This window comes from Staurois parvus, unplaced genomic scaffold (assembly GCF_062004578.1).
Source record: "Staurois parvus isolate SC_StPar_1 unplaced genomic scaffold, SC_StPar_1.0 ptg000172l, whole genome shotgun sequence".
In the NCBI taxonomy this organism is placed as follows: domain Eukaryota; kingdom Metazoa; phylum Chordata; class Amphibia; order Anura; family Ranidae; genus Staurois; species Staurois parvus.
Genome location: NW_028317968.1, coordinates 6,704,166 through 6,724,787, shown reverse-complemented (window position 1 = coordinate 6,724,787; position 20,622 = coordinate 6,704,166). Strand labels below are relative to the sequence as shown.

The following is a 20,622-nucleotide window of genomic DNA, read 5'->3' as shown; positions in this document are numbered from 1 at the left end:
CATTCATCTGCAAATTAATATTGAAGAGTATCAATAGGCATAAAATGTGAGTAAAAAACAACCTGACAATTAAAAAAAATTGAAAAAGTTTATTTCTGCTTAACCCCTTCTTAAATCTTAGTTTACCCTCATCAATCCTAATTAAATATAAAATATGCTCTGGTTCATAGGCGGTGTACAGTTATGAGAGATGAAGTAGTTAAACCTAAGGGGCTTTTGCAGAAACATGACAACCATATTTTAACAGTATATCACTATATACAATTTTATACAGTTTATATACAAAGTTGGTTTCGTTTTTGCTACCTTTTTTCTCTGTACTCTATCAATGTTCCATATTAGCCCCTCCATTAGTGTCTATGGAGAAAAGGTTGGGCATGTGCTATGCTGTATAGCTTACCAGCTCGGTGGAGAATGAGCAACATCTACTGGTCCAGGACACCTCCTGATCTAAGAACTATTATGGGGGTTAGGAAAACATGGGGAGGTTGAGGGGAACAGTTAGATTAAATTTGAAAATTTACTTTATAAAAGACATCAATCATCATTTAGATAGCTTGGTTGAAAAAAGACATATTGGGTGTATTTTGCAATAAAATGCAATAGACTGTGTTGCAAAACGCTACTGCAAAAGTGGATTAAAAAAAACCTTTTATCCTCAGAATGATAAATCCTAGTTGATCAAGGAGAAGGAAAAATATCCATAATACTTAATCCAATTTAGCCCAAAAAAAAGGAAATAAATCCTTCCTGACCCCTTTAGGCAATCAGATAACCCTTGGTTCAACTTGTATTGCCAGGGCTTGACAAATCCAAGGCACCAGTTTGCCATGGCGACCAGAAACTGCATCCTGGTGCCTGGACCCCTGCCAGTCCCCACCCGCATCCTCGGACAGCCTCATTCTCCTGCCCCACTTTTCTGGGACTCCCAGAATCCAGGCAGAGCACCCCCCAAATGCACACCTCTCCTGGGCAAAGAATCCCCCTGAACTCCCTGCACAGCCCCATGAAAGCTGCCCCCCTGCAGAGGACACCGCAGACCCACCCCTCTCACCACATGAACAACCCACGGAGTGGAGGCACGCCACCAACACATGCGTCCCTCCCCCCCCAGAAGAGCACCGTGTGCAAACCAAATGCAGAACAGCAGACAGTCCCACCTCCAGCATGTTGCTGCCCCTGCGCCCCCCCAACAACCAGCTCCCCCTCCTGGCACCAGATGCTTTCCACTGACACCATCTGAAGGAGCCGCTGATTGACAGGTGAGAGCTGGGAGGACTAGTACTTCCCAAGGTGTGTGTGACAGTGTCCCCCTCCTGCCCCATTACCCCCCTCCCATGAAACTTCCCATTCCTTACCTGCTGCCCCCCTCCCATGACACTGCCCCCCACCTGTCCTACTGCCGCCCTTCTGTGACACTTCCCCCTCCTGTCCAGCTTCCCCCCCCCCCCCCCCACCTGGCTCCCAACTTTTTTTAACTGGCTCCTAGAGTCAAAACAAATTTGTCAAGCCCTGTGTATTACTATATAATACTTGTAAAAATATATTGCGTTTTTTATTTTGTACTTTTAGAAATGCATACAACTCTAATTTGAAGCAATCTGCTGAGCCAAACAGAACCTGTGCCAGTGAAAGGAAATTCAGCCGTATTACAGCTCTTACATTAAAGAACCCTTTCTGCATGCAAAGGTTAAACTTATTCTCTTCCAGGCACAATGAGAATCCTAATTTCTACTATGGTGAAGTAAAAGTGAGCATCTTTGAACTAAACCATGGTCTTGGACCTCTGGCTAACTGAGTAGCCATGCAGGATCCACTGCCTGAAGAAACATTAAAGGCTGTCCCCATGACTTGGGGTCCAGGTATGGCTCCGAAGGTTTTACCAAGGTTGCATTGATCCAGATGCACTGCTTCTATTGTGTTATTAGAAGATAGTGAAGAGCTGTTTGACAAATCCGAAAATAAAATAAGTAGTTAAGCTAATTTCTCCGTAAGGGGTAAGAGGTCCATCAGCTTAGACCTTAGGCACTAGGAAAAAAACTGAAAACTCACAGAGTGGGGTGGGTTATAAGGGAGGTGCCCAAGGGGTGTATACTCAAAAACTTTGCCATTGCCCAATCACCTGAAAGTACAAGCCTATAGCCCAAGGTCTTTTAACACTCAGCCTATGTCCTGTATGATTAAAAAAAAGGGTAAAAAACACCTAATCCTGTACATCTGAGGCACCTAACACTTAGTATGGATTTAATATAATACACCTTCACAGAAGTTTTTAAAAGGATTAATCTTTTACACATTTTGCATGAAGTCCTGTCATTCTGAATAACAGGATCTCTACAGATATTCAGAAAATGTTGTATTGCCGACTTTGTGAACACAGATTATAGTATCAGTTATTTCACATTAAATTAAAAAGAAAAGAACGGCAAAATGTTTTGACATAGTTTCTCTAAAATATCACGAACCCTAAGCCAGTAAAGTAAACTTTTCACAATAACATTTCAATAGCAAGTCGATGAATCATTTTCTCTTCACGTCTCATTGTTTTTCAAGTCCTAATTTGTTTTACTATTTCCATAACATGAAGCATAAATAAAATAACAACCAAGGAAAAGGTTAAGGGCACAGAGAGATGATAGAGAAGCGCATTTATCTAAATATTCGGGACAAACTGAGGCCATATGTACACAAATACATCAGATTACTTGGTTGCAGAAACTCGGTACAAATCCTAGAAGCAAACAACCAGAATGGAACATTCACTGGCAACCTAGAAATAAACAGTGCTTCTAATCTAATCAGATTTGCTCCTGGGATTATATACATTCTGACAAGCATTCACTAGGCAAAATGTAAAGTTTACCTTATTTCATACATATCTGTAACACATTAATGTACTTCAATAACACTCACAATGTTACTAGACATTTACACCACACAGTCATATCAAAGGCTGTCATTTCATTTACAATTGTGCCTCTTGTGTGCATCTTTTTACCATGAAACAAGAAAAAAAAGAATGTAGTTGATTTTGTAACTTTAAAAAGTTACCAGTTCAAAGAACAATACTGTAAAGATTCCTAAAGACCGTGCCTTGGAACCTTCCAAATGTTTGTTTCAAAGACAGAAACCTTTGATATATTCTTATACTCAACCTTAAATTCATAGCTAATTCCAGTTTCTCAGCTTCGATATGCTTGCCATGTCTGTTTTACCAAATTCCATAAAAAATGACTGCAACCGAAAGGTGTCTACTAAAAATTAGAGAATGTTTCACAATCAAGCTGTGGAAGATTGGGTGAAGGAACATTCATATGTTTGTAGACACACCGATGAACCTGTCCAACGCTGCTGACCTGAGCCTAATCAAGGGACACTTGATCAAACAGAATACATTTTCATTTTTGATCTCAATAGTTTCCTTGAGATAGGCTGGCACTCACAACACTCTTCTCCATACACCGAACCTTCATGTTTGTATAAAAATCTTCCCTCACCAAGATTGTTCAGAGGCTGAGTAGTGCATGTATGTGTGGAGGATGTCTAAAATTTGTAAGCAGTTTTACAGTCAAAAATATTTGATTTTGTTTAACCGCTTGCCCTCCAGAGGATTTACCCCCCTTCCTGACCAGGCCATTTTTTGCGATACGGCGCTGTGTTACTTTAACTGAAAATTGCAAGGTCTTGCACCAAAATGAAATTTACGTCCTTTTTTTTCCCATGAATAGAGCTATCTTTTGGTGGTATTTGATCACCTGTGCGTTTTTTATTTTTTGTGCTATAAAAAAAGACTGACAATTTTGAGAAAAAAAACAATATTTTTTACTTTTTGCTATTAAACAAGTCAAAAAAGTAAAAAAAAATGTAAAAATCAAATTTCGTCATAAATTTACACCAAAATGTCTTTGCTAAAAAAATCCCAGTATGTGAAAATTAATTGGTTTACGTGACAGTTGTAGCGTTTACAAATGGTGGTATATATATATTGGAATTTAAAAAAAATTTTTTTTTACTAGTAATGGCGTTGATCAGCAACTTATAGCGGGACTGCGACGGGCATTATGACACTGGGGGGAACTGACTTGGTGTCACTGACATCCCCAGTGTCACTGACATCCCCAGTGACACCAATACAGTGATTAGAGCTAATAAAAAGCACTGACAGTGTACTGATGGCACTGGGCTGTAAGGGGTTAACATCTGGGACAATCAAAGGGTTAACTGTGTGCTGTTTTACTATAAGGCTGTGTCTGTGCTTTCCACTGTAAGCATACTGCTTTGTATGTCTCTGCTATGCAGAGCCATACAAAGCAGTGTGCAGGAGCTGGCAGGGAAGAAAACTGTATTGTTTACATACAGTTCTCTCCCCTGTCGGTAATACTCGGCGATCACTCGGTGCCAGCGAGTAATCACTGGCCGGGACCCGGTGTTTGACAGCCGAGGCCGTGAATAGCGGCGCGGGTAGGGCGCTTGCGCACCCCCCTACCCAGAAATGCACAATCACGTATATATATATATATATATATATATATATATATATATATATATATATACACGTGCTTTTGCACACCCCTGCCACCCTGTAGCAGTATTTCTACTATAGGGCAGTGGAAAAGCGGTTAAAACGGAGTGGTAAAAAGTTAGTAATGAAAAATTTCTCAGTTACAAAAACTTTTTAATGTGTGGACAGGTTAAAAGTTCTGCCTTTCTTTTTATTGCTGCCTGTGTCTTTCTGTCTCGGTGACAACCACATCTCTTTTTTTTTCCCTAGTTTCCATGGACAGAAAACAAAGACAAAATTCCCCCAGTGGGGCCACAGGCAGAAAAGGAAACTTAATAGAAATGTTAAAGATCTTAAAGAACTTGGGGCATGTACAAAATTATCAAACAAAAGATTAGATCCACAGTATATAGAGGACCCTTGACGCGGGACTGAGGCTTATGCATGTATTTGCAAATGTGTGTATACAAAACACTTTGTTTTTAACGCATACTGTTAGACAAGGTCAAATTGTTTTTTTTGCAAGCTGGTTGGTAAGTGTTGCTGGGAAATCTTTTGTTTGTTTTGCAATGTGCATTGCCCATCCATGTTCACCTTGCTGCTAAGGCTGGTTATAGGTGGGGATGGTTGGGATGGTTTTTTTTTGTAATGTACAAAATTATGCAGCTTAGTAGCATCAAGCTCACACTATCAGAGTCAGCCACCTTTTCATAAATCTCAGTGCCATATTCACAATATCTCAATATGGGGTTAACTTACTAAAACTGGAGAGTGGAAAATTTAGTGCAGCTGTCCATGGTAGCCAATCAGCTTCTAACTTCAGCTTATTCAATTAAATTTTGACATAAAAAAACTGGAAGCTCATTGTATTTTTTTTAGTAGAGCTGCACCAGATTTTACACTCTCCTGTTTTAGTAAATCAATCCCATTATATCTTCCTTCATAGCTGCTCTTAAGTGCTATTTCTTGCTGACAGGTCTGGTTACCCCAGCTGGCTGCTTTTGTATCACATGACCGGTCTCCTCAGTGCCTTAAAGCAGAGTTCCACTCACTCTGTAAAAAAATAAAAGTCAGCAGCTACAAAAACTGTAGCTGCTGACTTTTAAAAACCAGCCACTCACCTGTCCCACGATCCCTGCGCTGACCCTGCCGCAGCCCGTTTTACCGGCTGTCCTGTATTTCAGGCGCCTGCATCTTCAGTGTGGGCACCTGGCTGTGACAGCTTGCGGCTTCACTGCAGGGTGCCCACTGCGCATGTGCGAGTAGTGCTGCGCTTCATGAATGGCCCCGTTGTCTTCTGGGACCTGTCATGTGTCCCACAAGACTACAGGGAGGGAGGGTAGGAGGACAACTTCCGCTTCTAATTGCCTAGGCAATCGCAGCAGAAGTGGGAGCGGGTACCTGCCAATTTTGGGTACCCTCTCCCACCCCACTCCCTAAAGGTGCCAATCCTTAATGGGGAGCGGGGGACCAATCTTTACAGTGGAGCTTCCCCTTTTGGATGGAACTCCGCTTTAAGTAATCCTAAAGACCTAAACAGAAAGAACTGACATCTCATCAGTGCTGCCTGCCTATACCATGCATAAAGCATGCATACTGTCATACCACAACAATGACTTCCCTGTCATTGCTGGTTCCTACTTGCCCACATACTAGCTATATGCAAGCAAGAAACAATAACAGGTGGCACACCTGAAAAGGACCATAGAGAGGGTTGAGTGAAACTCTGAAAAGGAAAGCAAAGAGGAAGATAGAGCATGCTTATTTAGGGTGTAAAGCTAAATGATTTCAAAAACCATCCAGTGCTGATGAAAGGAAACAGAAAGTGCAATTGCTCTCTGCTGGACTGCCATTGTTTACAGGGCTCTTTACCATGCCACACATACTATACCTCAGCATAAAAGTAAACTCTTGTCACATTATTGGCATCAGCAATGGAATGCAGCAAGCCTGTTCAATGGAATTTAAAATCTCACCATATAATTTTTTTCTGATTGGTATACATTCACCCCAGTGAAGCATCTTCTGCAAAAACATAAAGGTACTACCCAGCAGGGAGTACTTCAAGGGTTTAGAAACTCATCTTACCACCAAGCATTCTTATTCACTAGCTACATAATCTTCTTCACTTTGTACTAGGTTCTACCTTTAGTACAACACTGGGTGCTATTGGTCTATACACAAACTGTTAAAGTACCATGAGAGAAAATGTCCAGCCAAAACTTTTATTTAAATTTTCGATAAAGTACATAAGTGTTAGAACCCATGTCAGGTTTTCACTATCCAAGGTTTATCAGACAAGTGAACAGTAGTTGTTTAAGCACATATTTGCACACATAATCCATAGGCATAAAAAAATGCCCCAAGCTCATAATCCCGAAGACGTGTATACGTGCTTTTATGCTTAAACATTGCATTAGCACACGTAAACATGTATAAATGCATATGCATGCGTATAAACATGTGCAAATGCAATCTAGTGGCTAGAATAACTGAATTGTCAGGATTCTGTGATGTAAAAAGATGAGACAAAGATAATTCATTTTAGAACTTTTTCCATCTTTAATGTGACCTATAAACTGTACAACTCAATTGAAAAACAAACTGGGGGGGGGTAAACATAAAATACTAAAATAATGTGGTTGCATAAGTGTGCACACCCTCTTATAACTGGGGATGTAGCAGGTGTGTTCAGAATTAAGCAACCACATTCAAAATCATGTTAAATAGGAGACAGCTGTTCTAGTAGGTCTTTCCTGACATTTTCTTAGTTGCATCCTACAGCAAAAGCCATGGTCCGCAGAGAGCTTCCAAAGCATCAGAGGGATTTCATTGTTAAAAGGTATCAGTCAGCAGAAAAATACAAAAGAATTTCCAAGGCATTAGCTATACCATGGAACACAATGAAGACAGTCATCATCAAGTGGAGAAAAAATAGTGCAACAGTGACATTACTAAGAACTGGACGTCCCTCCAAAATTGATGAACATACAAGAAAACTGGTCTGGTAGACTGTCAAGAGGCCTACAGCAACATTAAAGGAGCTGCAGGAATATCTGGCAAGTACTGGTTGTGTGGCACATGTGACAACAATCTCCCATATTCTTCATATGTCTGGGCTATGGGGTAGAGTGGCAAGATGGAAGCCTTTTCTTACAAAGAAAAACATCCAAGCCCGGGTAAATTTTGCAAAAACACAGCTGAAATCTCCCAAACGCATGTGGGAAAATGTGTTATGGTCTGATGAAACCAAGGTTGAACTTTGTGGCCATAATTCCAAAACATATGTTTTGCAAATCACCAAAAGAACACCATACCCACAGTGAAGCATGGTGGTGGCAGCATCATGCTTTGAGGCTGTATTTCTTCAGCTGTAACTGGGGCCTTAGTCAAGGTAGAGGGAATTATGAGCAATTCAAAACACAAGTCAATATTGGCACAAAACCTTCAGGCTTCTGCTAGAAAGCTGAACATAAAGGAACATCATCTTTTAGCATGACAATGACCCAAACCATACATCCAAATCAACAAAGGAATGGCTTCACCAGAAGAAGATTAAAGTTTTGGAATGGCCCAGCCGGAGCCCAGACCTGAATCTGATTGTAAATCTGTGGGGTTATATGAAGAAGGCTGTGCACAGGAGATGCCCTCGCAATCTGGCAGATTTGGAGTGTTTTTACAAGGAAGAGTGGGCAACTATTGCCAAGTCAAGATGTGCCATGCTGATAGACTCATACCCAAAAAGACTGAGTGCTGTGATAAACTCAAAAGGTGCTTCAAGAAAGTATTAGTTTAAGGGTGTGCACACTTATGCAACCATATTATTTTAGTTTTTTTATTTTCACTTCCATCCATCTAAAAGATTTCAGTTTGTTGTTCAACTCAGTTGTACAGTTTATAAGTTACATTAAAGGTGGAAAAAAGTTTTGAAATGATTTATCTTTGTCTCATTGTTTTACATCACACAAACCTGACATTTAACTGGGATGTGTAGACTTTTTATATCCACTGTAAGTCTTGAGATTATTCATTTATGTGACAGCTGTCACATAGAGTACGAGGCAGTCTGAGGCAGCAACCAGGTTTGCACTAGCATTTCCAGTCAGTCTCTGTACCAGATGAGTTAGGAGTGCTATGTTCTCCCTGTAGGTTTTAGGTCTACGTGAGCTGAAAAAAAAGATGACAAGCCTGTCTGAAAACTGCCAGGTTCCTTGTTGCTTATACGTTGGTTTACTGCTGCACAGCGATCTCAAATAGGAGTGATTTTAACAAGTCCTGCAACTTGTCTTTAGTATTTGACAGCAGCACTATATGACACCAAAGGGTCTATTTATTAAAATAAATAAATAAATAAAGAGGACATTTTGGGAATATCTGAGCATTACCAAAAAATCCATGAATAATGCCCTCAATATTTGTAATATGTGTGAAATGTCAATTTCAGTATTTTTCCTCCTCTGTGGTACATCATTCTTTTAGCCTGAGCCAGCACATGGCTAGACTTTTACCACCAGTGTACCTGTCCTTCCTTTCGAACATTTCTCTCCCTCAGCATCCATGCACCTGGCTCAGCTTGGAGGGGATATAGCCAGAAAGGTTTATCTTCAGATGGCTATTAACCCTTTCCACAGCAATCTTTTATGAGTAACTCAATGCAAAGAAGGATTTAATGCGGAGGGAGAAGGTTTTAAAGACTTTTCTGACTACTAATTGGCTACGCTTTGGATTCCATTGTGTGAATGGCAGCAGCAGAAATCTGCTGATTCCTGCAGCTGTTTTTGACACCAGTGATCAGTTAGCTGCACACGCCAAGCTTGTACAGTACACTAGAATGACAGGTTACTGGGTGCTTCAGCAATTTGTGACTGTTCACACAGTCAGTGATTATTCTCGGTGATGGATGCTGAACACACACTTTGTGTGCATTCGGCAGCGATCACATCACCACAGGTAATTGCTGGTTGTGTGAACAGTCATGAATAGCTATGGCTGTTGGCAAATTTGTCATACAAGTGTACTGTGCAGACTCGGTGGCTGCAAATAGCAGTTTACAGGTGTCAAAAATAGCAGCAGGAATCAGCAGATTTCTGGCGCTGCCATTCGCACCATGGCATCCAAATAGAAGGAACTACTAAGGCTTGGTAACTACTACTTTATAACTTCTATTGGTAACTACAATTTCTGAACATGTATTGTAAACTACCACCTTAGAATAATGAATTAGGAACTGCAGGAACTGGGGCTCAAATCTCCAATTCTACTGCATGGTACAGGCGGTGCTGTCTTGACTGGAGCATTGGCTGGTGTTCATTTCTGGAGCATCTATGTGGAAATGGCTTGGTCCATGTATGCCAGAAGGTGCAGGAATTGGTGCTGATCTGAGTCCGATAGGAGCAGAAATTGGGGTTGCTCTAGGGTGTAAAAGTGCAAGAATTAAGGTGGGCTGAGGTGTGAGGGTGCAGTAATTGGGGTGATATGAGTTGTAATGGTGCAGGAATAGAAGATGATCAGAGGTGTAAAGGTGTGGGTATTTGGGTAATCTGAGGTGGGAAAATGTAGAAATTGGGACTGATCTGAGGCTTGAAGGAACAGGAACTGGGGCTGATCTGGCTTGTAGAAATGCAGGAATTGGGGTGTACCGAGGTCTGGAGGTACAAAAATTGAGACTGAGGTGTGAAGGTTCAGAATCGGGAGTGATCTGAGGTGTGAAGGTGCAGGAATTGGTGCTGATATGAGGCGTGAAGGTGCAGGAATTGGAGCTGATCTAAGTTATAAAGGTGTAGGAATTGTGAACACAGTTCTGGGGGTTCATGAATTGGGGCTTATCTGAGGCCTCAAGGAATAGGAATTTGGGCTGATCTGATGCCTGAGGACACAGGAATTGTCACTGGAGAATGGGGTGTGAAGTTGCAGGAATTGAGTGAGCTAAGATGTGAAGGTGCAGAACCTGGGGCTGATCTGAGGCCTGGAGATGCAGGGATTGGGGCTGATCTGAGGTGTAAAGCTGCAGGATTTGGGGTGATATGAGCTGTAAAGGGTGCAGGAATTGAAGATGATCACAGGTATAAAAATGAAGGTATTTGCTTGATCTGAGGTGTGAAAAGTCTGGAATTGGGATTAAGCTGAGGCCTGAAGAAACAGAAATTGTGATTGAGCTGGGTTGTAAAAATGCAGGAATTGGGGTGAACTGAGGTCCAAAGTTGTATGAACTGGGGTCACCTGAGGTGTGAAGGTGCAGATATTGGGACTGACCTGAGGTGTAAAGGTGCAGAAATTGAGATCGATCTGTGGTGTGAAGGTGTAGGAAATGGGGTGATCTAAAGTGTGACGATGCGTGAACTGGTTTGAGGGTGCAGGAATGAGGGCTGATTAAGGGTCTAAAGGTGAAGAAATTGGGTTTGATCTTAGAGAAGTTTATTAGGGTGACCATTATCACTTCACACTTCATTTCCAACTGTATATTTCGCAGACATCCTCGGCTGACATATTAATTTCAACCTTACAATACTTGCCTCACAGAACATGTGTTCTGAAAAAAGGGTAAATTACCATTTACCATCCTGGAAAGCTCAATGTTTTCTTACTATTATTCGAATAGTTTACAGCATTTACTGTATGAATTTTTTTTTTTGTGATTAGCGTGTGTAAAGTTAAAAATGTTTTCATATAACACGCACTCTCAATTTCTTCTAAAACATTTTTCGGCACACTATGCTCAAATGTTTGCCCACCCCTGCTATAGGCTATATGAGGGAGACCTCTGCACTGCGTACAAACTGTATGGAGATTCCTGTGCTCACAACTGGCAGTGTAATAAATCAGCTAATGCAGAGAGTGAATGGCTATACAGAATAGATACAATGTTGCAGAGACAGAACTCCGTTGTTTACCTAGGTCAGTGGTGGGCAACCTTTTTTTTCAACTGAGCCAAATCTTGCCAAAACCACGATTGAAATTTATTTTGAGAGTCACATTTTTAAAACTGAAAATACATCCCCCATATAGTAATTCATCCCCCATAGTAATTCATCCCCCATATAGTAATTCATCCCCCATATAGTAATTCATCCCCCATAGTAATTCATCCCCCATATAGTAATTCATCCCCCATATAGTAATTCATCCCCCATAGTAATTCATCCCCCATATAGTAATTCATCTCCCATATAGTAATTCATCCCCCCATATAGTAATTCATCCCCCATAGTAATTCATCCCCCATATAGTAATTCATCCCCCATATAGTAATTCATCCCCCATAGTAATTCATCCCCCATATAGTAATTCATTCCCCCCTATAGTAATTCATCCCCCATATAGTAATTCATCCCCCATATAGTAATTCATCTCCCCTATAGTAATTCATTCCCCATATTGTGTCAATTCACTTACCCCCTGCTCCGCGCGTTCCTCTCGCCGTGTTCCCGTGCCGTTACGGTCTTCAGGGCGGACTGTGAGTTTGTCACGCTGCCCCGCCTACATCCTGACAGCCAATGTTTGCCACGCTCCGTGGTATTAAAAGGTCCGCCGGGCCGTAGTTTGCCCATTGCTGGGCTAGCTGCAGAGTCCTGACTTTTGGGGCGGCCGCCCGAGAGGAGGGAGGGGAGCGGGCGCCCGGCACACAGAAGAGTCGCATTACAATGTGTAAAGAGCCGCATGTGGCTCGCGAGCCGCGGCTTGCCGACCACTGACCTAGGTGATCCGTTGACCATCTGTAACGCTAGATTCACACCATTGCAGCTGCAATTTTATCTGATTTTAACTGAAATTATCTAGTGTGATTTGGTTACTTCTTGGATTTGCTTTGCATAATCTATAGGGCCAAAAGTGCACTGAAATTGCACAAAAGTAGTACAGGACCCCTTTCCAAAACATTGCTGTGCTGTGCTGCATTGATGTGGCACCACTGAAAACAATGTTATTTCTACTGTCATGTGATTCTGTGTGACTCAAGTCGTATCTGAAATCACACTAGTGTGAACCAGGCCTGAAGGGGTTTTTAGCCCAGTAAACGTTTGAAACAATGCAGTTCCCTCTGTGTAACATTGTATCAATTCTGTATAGCCGTTCACTCTCTGCTCTTACTGGAGTAGGTCCTGTTGGAGGGACTGCCATGTGGTAGACAGAAGTAAAATCAATACATTGGTGATGCAAAGCTTTTAGGCTCCATGTACACTGGGCTTAAAAAACAAACAAACCGCCAGTTCCCTTGTCAGAAAAAAACGCTGCTATAGAGAGTTTTTGTACACAGTTTAGGAGAGTTCAGTGGTTTTCCTGCCAGAAATCTCCAATTAAAATGCAAACCAGAATGGTTTTTTTCCTGCCTCTAAACATCGAGCTTAAAAAATGCCTCTAATCGTCCTAATGTTCATGGACATATAGGATAACACTGAGCTGCTTGAGGCAAAACACAAAACTCCTGTAGAAGCAGCGATTTTTAAGCCAGTGTGCATGGAGCCTTAACGTTTACTCTATCATTGAGGAAAATGTTCAGCATAAAGAAAATATCTTGTACTGAGGGCAGATTATGCTGTTTATAAAAAAAACATCATCTGTAGAAAGGGCAATATGCACATCTACCAGAGGACTGTTTTATGGTAAAAACAGAAAGATATCTTACCCGCATGATCCTATACTTTTGCACATTCCAAGAAGAGGTCTTTTCTCTGAAAATATGTCACATTTTTGAGCACCTGCAAACCAAAATTAAAAAAGTTAACAAAAAAGAAAATAACCAACAGTGCAATCTTGCAGAAGGAAAACACAAACCTTTTAAATATGTTAAATAGACAATAGCGCATATATACAGCAGAAAATACAAAGTACATTTTTGTTTAGTTCTTTATTTAAGACATAGGCAAAGGTATAAGTGTAAGGTCACAGGTAGCCATACCCAGAATATGACTGGTGCAAAATTACAAACTTCCTGTGCATAACTTAAAGACATTTTTGTTTTGGCTAGTCCTTATTGGTTGCGCCTGGGTTGACTTCCTAGCCAATCAGACAGGGAGTCTATTGCACCAGTGCTGTCCACTTTGTTTCCAAAGATTAAAAGGATTGAAGATTGTGAGGCCCAAAAAGGACAGCCTATGGTTAATGGGAGTGGTGTCCCCACTGGAGACCCAAGTAGGGTGCTAGAGTGGGGGTTGAAATGGATGAGAAAGGGGGTAAGATACAAACAGAGGTGGAAGGCTGGTGGGAATTAGAGGGGTGTAAAGAAGGGAGAGGAAGCGTCATACTGAAGTGCCTGGGTCCTTGATTTATCTCCCAGTTTGCGAGGTAGCGTCACAGTTCTAGATTTCACACTTTTGCTAATAAAGTACATTTTTGTATATACTCCACTACTTGTATAGCACACATATTTTTTTGCATACAATGCTCTGGAGCTGGGATACTGTTTTGAATAATTTTTAAATTGATTGCATTTAATGCAAAATACAAACAATTGCCATCATTGGTTAAGTTAAATCCCACATGTTTTTTGCTGGCATAAAACTGATTCTTGAGAGCTGTCACAGCCAAATGAATCACAATAGCACAACATAGTTATCTGGACAAAATATACTGGAACATAGAATATACAAGCTATTCGAAGCATTAACCAGGCAATCCACTTGTTTACATCACTTTTAGTTAACCAATCATAAATATTTCAGAAACTAAAGAAAACCTGAAGTGGCATACACTTACGTGAACTGCTGCTGGCACCATGTCTCAGACCCATACTCCCTTTTTTTTTCTGAACTCGCAGGCAGCTGAAGGTGTGTGGTGCCAGAAATGGTTCAGGTACATTTCTGTCACTTGAAATTTCCTGTCAATCCACAGATGTTCTTTGTTTCTTCTTAATAAAATAAAATCATGGTATTTGTATCCACCCATTGTTGGAAGTGTGTTTGTGTCATTCAACTAACTCATGTCCTTTAGAGGTTTTGGTGCAACTTCTGATATACAGTATTCTTTCAAATGAAACAACCTGGTTCACTAACGTTTTCAGAAGTGGGTGATCAAGCATTACTTTTAGAAAAATGGTATTTAAAGCCAGGAACAACATCCTACAGGTATTAAAATCCAGTAAAGGAAGTGAAATATCCTCTTTTTACTGTGAATTCTAGTAGTTTTTTCTCTGAGAGGTCCATAGTGCTCAGTAAATAGAGCCGAGCCCAGAGCTGAGTGATCGGCCAGGAGAAGCTGCTCACAACTTATAATGAGTCACAGCCCTGGCCAGCTTGCCACAGGACAGGTGAGTTTCAATGACTTCCATGTGCGCTAGCTTGCCCTATTAATGCTGGAGGATTCTGTCACTAGGAATGAATTCTGTGGGGAAAACATGTCTCCTCAGATCCAAGCTCACTGCAGCACACACATTGTTCTCTCAATAGTGATCATGCTGTGGTAAAGACACCCCTCTTTTTTTAGTATATAGATCCTTTGGTTATGTACTGTACAGGACACTGAGGATGGGTCCTGGATGGGTGTTATGTTTTACCCATATTGGGGGTTATGGTCGCTTTAAGGGAAATGGTTGGTGTACTCAAGGGTTCTTACCCATGCAGGCTGAGTGATTGCTGAGCAGTCAAGCATAAAGAAGAAGACTGACCTACAGTTCTTTCCACATTAATAAAATCTTATTTGGGACCTGGAATTTTGGAGGTTCAGAGAGATATTTGGGTAGGAAAGAATCCCCTCACGATTACGGGGACTCCGGTCACAGCAGGGTTAAGCAGCCTCCAGGAAGCAGCACATAAGACATAAAGCTACTAGTGCTGGGGTAGAGCAGGAGGAAGGTTGGGAGAGGAGATGCTTTTCTGAGTGCTACATGCGTACTGGAAACTGCCGAATAACTGAATCTGGACTTTCTTAATTTAGGGTAAATCCCTTACATGAACTTATGTTTCATTTGTGCTGAAGACAAGTGGACTTTTGTTTGGTTTTACTGACATTAAAGTGATACTAAAGCTAAAAACGTTTTTTTCCCCCCTAATGCATTCCTTGTAATAATGTAAAACATGTTTTATATTTCTCTGCCTTCCCCCTTCCCTGTGTGAAGGGGAAGAGAGGAGAATAGTTTTAGCACTGTTCACGTCTGTGTCTCTTCTCCCCTCTCTTCCTTTCTTCCTCTTCACACAGCATTGGCTCCTGCTGCTGTCAATCAAATGCAGTGAGGAGGAAAGGAAGTGGGGGGTGGGTCTAAGTACCGTTGTGTACGTCTACAGAGTGCGGCTCAATAGACACACAGCTCAGGAGACACTGTGTCCCTCCATAGCAAATGGCTTGCTATGGGGACACACGAAGAAGAGCAGGAGCCAAGATAGATGGCAAGGGACCCAAGAAGAGGAGGATCAGGGCCGCTCTGTGCAATACCATTGCACAGAGCAGGTCTGTATAACATGTTTGTTATTTTAATTAAAAATACATTTTTACTTTTTTTTTACTATAGTACTACTTTAAGCCCCTATTGTTTGCCTTAAAGAAAATAAAGACTGTTATGTTTAAGAGAAACAGCTTTGCATGTGATCCCAAAGTGCTATCACAGTGGCTATACCCCTGAACTTTACGGTACACTTCACAAAACACGTGCACCTCTCCCCGATGACTGAACAAGCATCTCTTTTTTCACTGCCTGCAGTAGCTTCTCTGGCTGCTATGCATCCTCCCCACATACCCCCATGCCCTCAATTCTCCAGCATCTCCAACATTCTTCACAATATGTTCTCTAACAGAACCCCCCCCCTCCCCCTACCTTTAATATCAAGATGTTCTCTGGTAGCCGTAATCACCATTATGCTGGCAGCTTCCACCCTCCATCATCCACATTGCAATCCCTGGGACCCCCTCCACCCATTGTCTACATCTTACTCTCTGGTAGCAACCCTCTCCACATTGCATTTTCTCACAGACCACCCCACAACATGTACTTCTCCCTATCTCTTCCTTGGTACTATCAACTCATGTTCTGCCTTCTTTTCCTTCCCAGTCAGCTCTTAAAGTGCCATCTGTTCCTATTCTAATGTGTCATTGGTCAGCTGTCTCTTCCTTCCACCTCCTTCCATGGTCAGCTACCTCCTTTCTCTGTTGTGTCCACCTGGTCAAAAAACAGTTGTCGTTTGTCACCTGACATTCTACCTCCTCATGGTCCACGACGGATCCCTGCTTTATCTTTTATACCCGCTCTTTTCCATACTGTTCCATGATAAGCTTACATTCTGTCTCCCCTCAAGATTAATTTAGACATGTTGTGTGACTTAGCAGTAATGAATCGGCACACATTTCCTAATCTTCCTCAAAAAGGTTCTATCACAAATTGTTGAAATTACTATTCAGAATGCTGAAAAGATAAATTTGTGACATCAAATACAGGTGATTTACCCCAAGGTCACCAAAAAATACCAGGGCTTTTTAAAAAATTGACGTACCTTTGGGTATTCCTAAACTACATGACAAAAATCCACCAAAAGTTGCAGTGGATTTAGATATTTTTTGTGCACCTTCTTTAACTGAATCATCTTCATATTTGAAGTGATTCTAAAGACAAAAGGTGTTTTACCTTACTGCATTCTCTGCAGTAAGAAAAAAAAACTTCCAATGTCTGTGCTTCCCCCAACCCCCAAAACACTTTCCTGACACCACTCTCAATCCAGCGCTGTCCCCGGCAGAAGTCCCGCTTTGCTTTCTTTCTACATTAACAGGTATTACTGAGAGCATTGGGAGCCACTGGCTCCTGCTGCTGTCAGTCAAATCCTGTGAGGAGGGAGTGGGGGGTGGAGCCGAGCCTCACTGTGTGTGTCAATGGAAGCATACAGCCCTACTCAGGAGCGTGCCCGCACGAGTGCCCCTATGGCAAGTGGCTTGCTATGGTGGCACTCGCAGCAGAGGAGGAGCAAAGAGCGCTGGCAGGAGACCCCAGAAGAGGAGGTTCAGGGATACTCTGCACAATATCATTGCACAGAGCAGGTAAGTACAACATGTTTATTATTTTAATTAAAAAAAATGAGGCTTTACAATCACTTTAACCGCTTTCCCACCGCCCTATAGCAAAAATGCTGCTACAGGGTGACAGGGTTGTGCAAAATCATGTATATATACACTTGGTTTTGCATCTCCTGTTAGGTGTGGTGCACGCGCCATACCAGCGCCACCATTGGCGGCCTCAGCTTTCCATTACCGGTTTCTGGACGGTGATTCCCCACCGGCACTCGGCGATCACCGAGTATCACTGAGGGGGGAGAGATCTGTATGTAAACAATACAGATCTGTCCACTGTCAGCTCCTGCACATTGCTCTGTATGGCTCTGCATTGCACAAGGCTGGAAAGGGCTACGGTGCAATTGCCAAGCAGCTTGGTGAAAATAGATCAACTGTTGGAGCAATTGTTAGAAAACGGAAGAGGCTAAAGACGACTGTCAGTCTCCCTCGGACTGGGGCTCCATGCAAGATCTCACCTCATGGGGTATCACTGATGATAAGAAAGGTGAGGAATCAGCCCAGAACTACAAGGGAGGAGCTGGTCAATGACATGAAGAGAGCTGGGACCACAGTTTCAAAGGTCACTGTCTGTAGAACACTACGCCGTCATGATTTCAAATCATACATTGCACGGAAGGTTCCCCTGCTCAAGTCATCACATGTCCAGGCCCGTCTGAAGTTTGCCAATGACCATCTGGATGATCCAGAGGAGGCATGGGAAAAAGTCATGTGGTCAGATGAGACCAAAGTAGAACTTTTTGGTCTAAACTTCACTCGTGTTTGGAGGAAAAAGAAGGATGAGTTGCATTCCAAGAACACCACCCCTGCTGTGAAGCATGGGGGTGGTAACATCATGCTTTGGGGGTGCTTTTCTGCAAAGGGGACAGGACGACTGCACTGTATTAAGGAGAGGATGAATGGGGCCATTTATTGTGAGATTTTGAGCAACAACCTCCTTCCCTCAGTCAGAGCATTGAAGATGGGTTGTGGCTGGGTCTTCCAACATGACAACGACCCGAAGCACACAGCCAGGATAACCAAGGAGTGGCTCCATAAGAAGCATATCAAGGTTCTGGAGTGGCCTAGCTAGTCTCCAGACCTAAATCCAATAGAACATCTTTGGAGGGAGCTGAAACTCCGTGTTGCTCAGCGCCAGCCCCGAAACCTGACAGTTCTAGAAGAGATCTGTGTGGAGGAGTGGGCCAAAATACCTGTTGCAGTGTGTGCCAACCTGGTCAAGAACTACAGGAAACGTTTGACCTCTGTAATTGCAAACAAAGGCTTCTGTACCAAATATTAACACTGATTTTCTCAGGTGTTCAAATACTTATGTTCAGCAGTGCAAGACAAATACATTCTTTAAAAATCATACAATGTGATTTCCTGAATTTTTTTTTTAATTCTGTCTCTCAAAGTGGGAATGCACCTACAATGTGAATTTCAGACCCCTCCATGATTTCTAAGTGGGAGAACTTGCAAAATCGCAGGGGGTTCAAACACTTCTGTTCCTCACTGTATATATATATATATATATATATATATATATATGAGAGAGAGAGCGTGCGCACACAATACCTGGGAGACATTTCATCAGTGAAAGGACAATCCAGAAGAATCAGGTTAATTGTTGTCTCACTGATTGTGCAGCAAGCATGTGCTCTGCCTAATGGAATCAGTATCCACTGCAATTGCGTGTGTGGGTGAAAGTATAATCCATAGGTTGTGATGGATTAATTTTTTTGATATGTGGAATTGTATTTGCGTCTGTGCCGGTGGAATATGCTGGCGATATGCACACCTGCTCAACACTCTGTGTTTAATGTAGCTTACTGATTGAAAACAAAAACAAAAATCCAGCCAAATCCATCAAATATACAAAGAGTTGAAATCCTGTTGCAAAGTCCTTTTCTTAAACTCCCAAATCCTTTTAATTCTGTCATATAACACTACAGCATTTATCAAAAGCTGAAAATCCAGACAAATCACACAATTAAAGTAATGAAAAACGCACCACCTGCCCTTATCTAGCCTTTCACTTAATAAAATGGTGACACTGGTTCACCTATCTGAAAAAATGTGCATAATAATTCAGAGTCACCGGGCAGAATTTCATTTAATCAACTTGGAGTACTTTAATCACAGTGAAGATAACCTGCCTCAGTCTGACTGCCTCCAATGTCATTTTATTTGCAAGTTGATGCTTACTGCTCTTATGGCGATGTAGTCACTGACACAACCTGGTTCTGAGACCATTTACTGTTCATACACAAGAACTCTTCTCCTTTTTGCATTTCCTGATCAGCAAACAATGGCTGTGCCCTCTGAATCTCTAACCTTCTAACTCAAATGATCCACAAGGTTTTACAGCATTTTTCCTATGCATGCTGCGTGTTTGCACAAAGCACTACAACACAGCACACTCGTAAAACTAAGGATGGGAATCATGCATATTTACAGCCAGCAATTTTTCTCAAATTCTTTTTACTTTCATCATTTATATGGACAATGGAGATTAACATAACATACATAGAAGAAATGGTACAATACCATTTGGACACCTAAATAGGACTCATCAAATATGTATATAACATACCCTAAAGTGTATCTAAACCCAAGAACAAAAAACTTATATTATTGCAGCTTACTAGTCCTAAAATGCGGGGGCTGCATTAATTTTCTTTTTTTTCCCACACGTTTTTTCCTTTGTTTAACCTTTAATCATGACATTAACATACTTCCTGTCCTAGGGTGATAACTGTACTGTGCAGTGTGGTCACCCTAGAAAAGGGAGAGTGCTAGGACTATAGAATACTGCAGTTGAACTACATAACACCTTTTTCTCTTCTCCATAACATAGGGGGGTGTATTGTAGTTTTAGAGATAGCAAGGAACAATGCTAACTGTCCAAAGGCAAAGAGCACAGGTAGTTATTAGATCACAAGATTTCTGGCTGGATGAACAACTATTCTTTTGTTGTACTTGTTGAGCAGATATAATAAAACACCTTCAATGATATAATTAATAGACCAAAAGGAAGCAATGAAGAGAAATGTATTGTTAGAGTTTACATCCACTTTAAACCATGACAATGTACTGTCTTTAGGGCTCGTTCACATGTGTCAATGCCATGGGCTTGATTTACTAAAAGTGGAGTGTGA

The 20,622-nt window shown here is 41.6% G+C and overlaps 1 protein-coding gene across 8 annotated transcripts in view; it reads right to left on the bottom strand.

Moving 5' to 3' along the window:
* Positions 1–20,622, bottom strand: part of BCAS3 (BCAS3 microtubule associated cell migration factor) — a 1,369,778-nt gene that overhangs the window by 1,252,282 nt on the left and 96,874 nt on the right. For all 8 annotated transcript variants that reach the window (XM_089676635.1, XM_089676630.1, XM_089676633.1 and 5 more), the window contains exon 7: positions 13,122–13,194. In XM_089676635.1, coding sequence (XP_089532761.1) covers positions 13,122–13,194 — 73 coding nt within the window. The remainder of the gene's footprint in view (positions 1–13,121; positions 13,195–20,622) is intronic.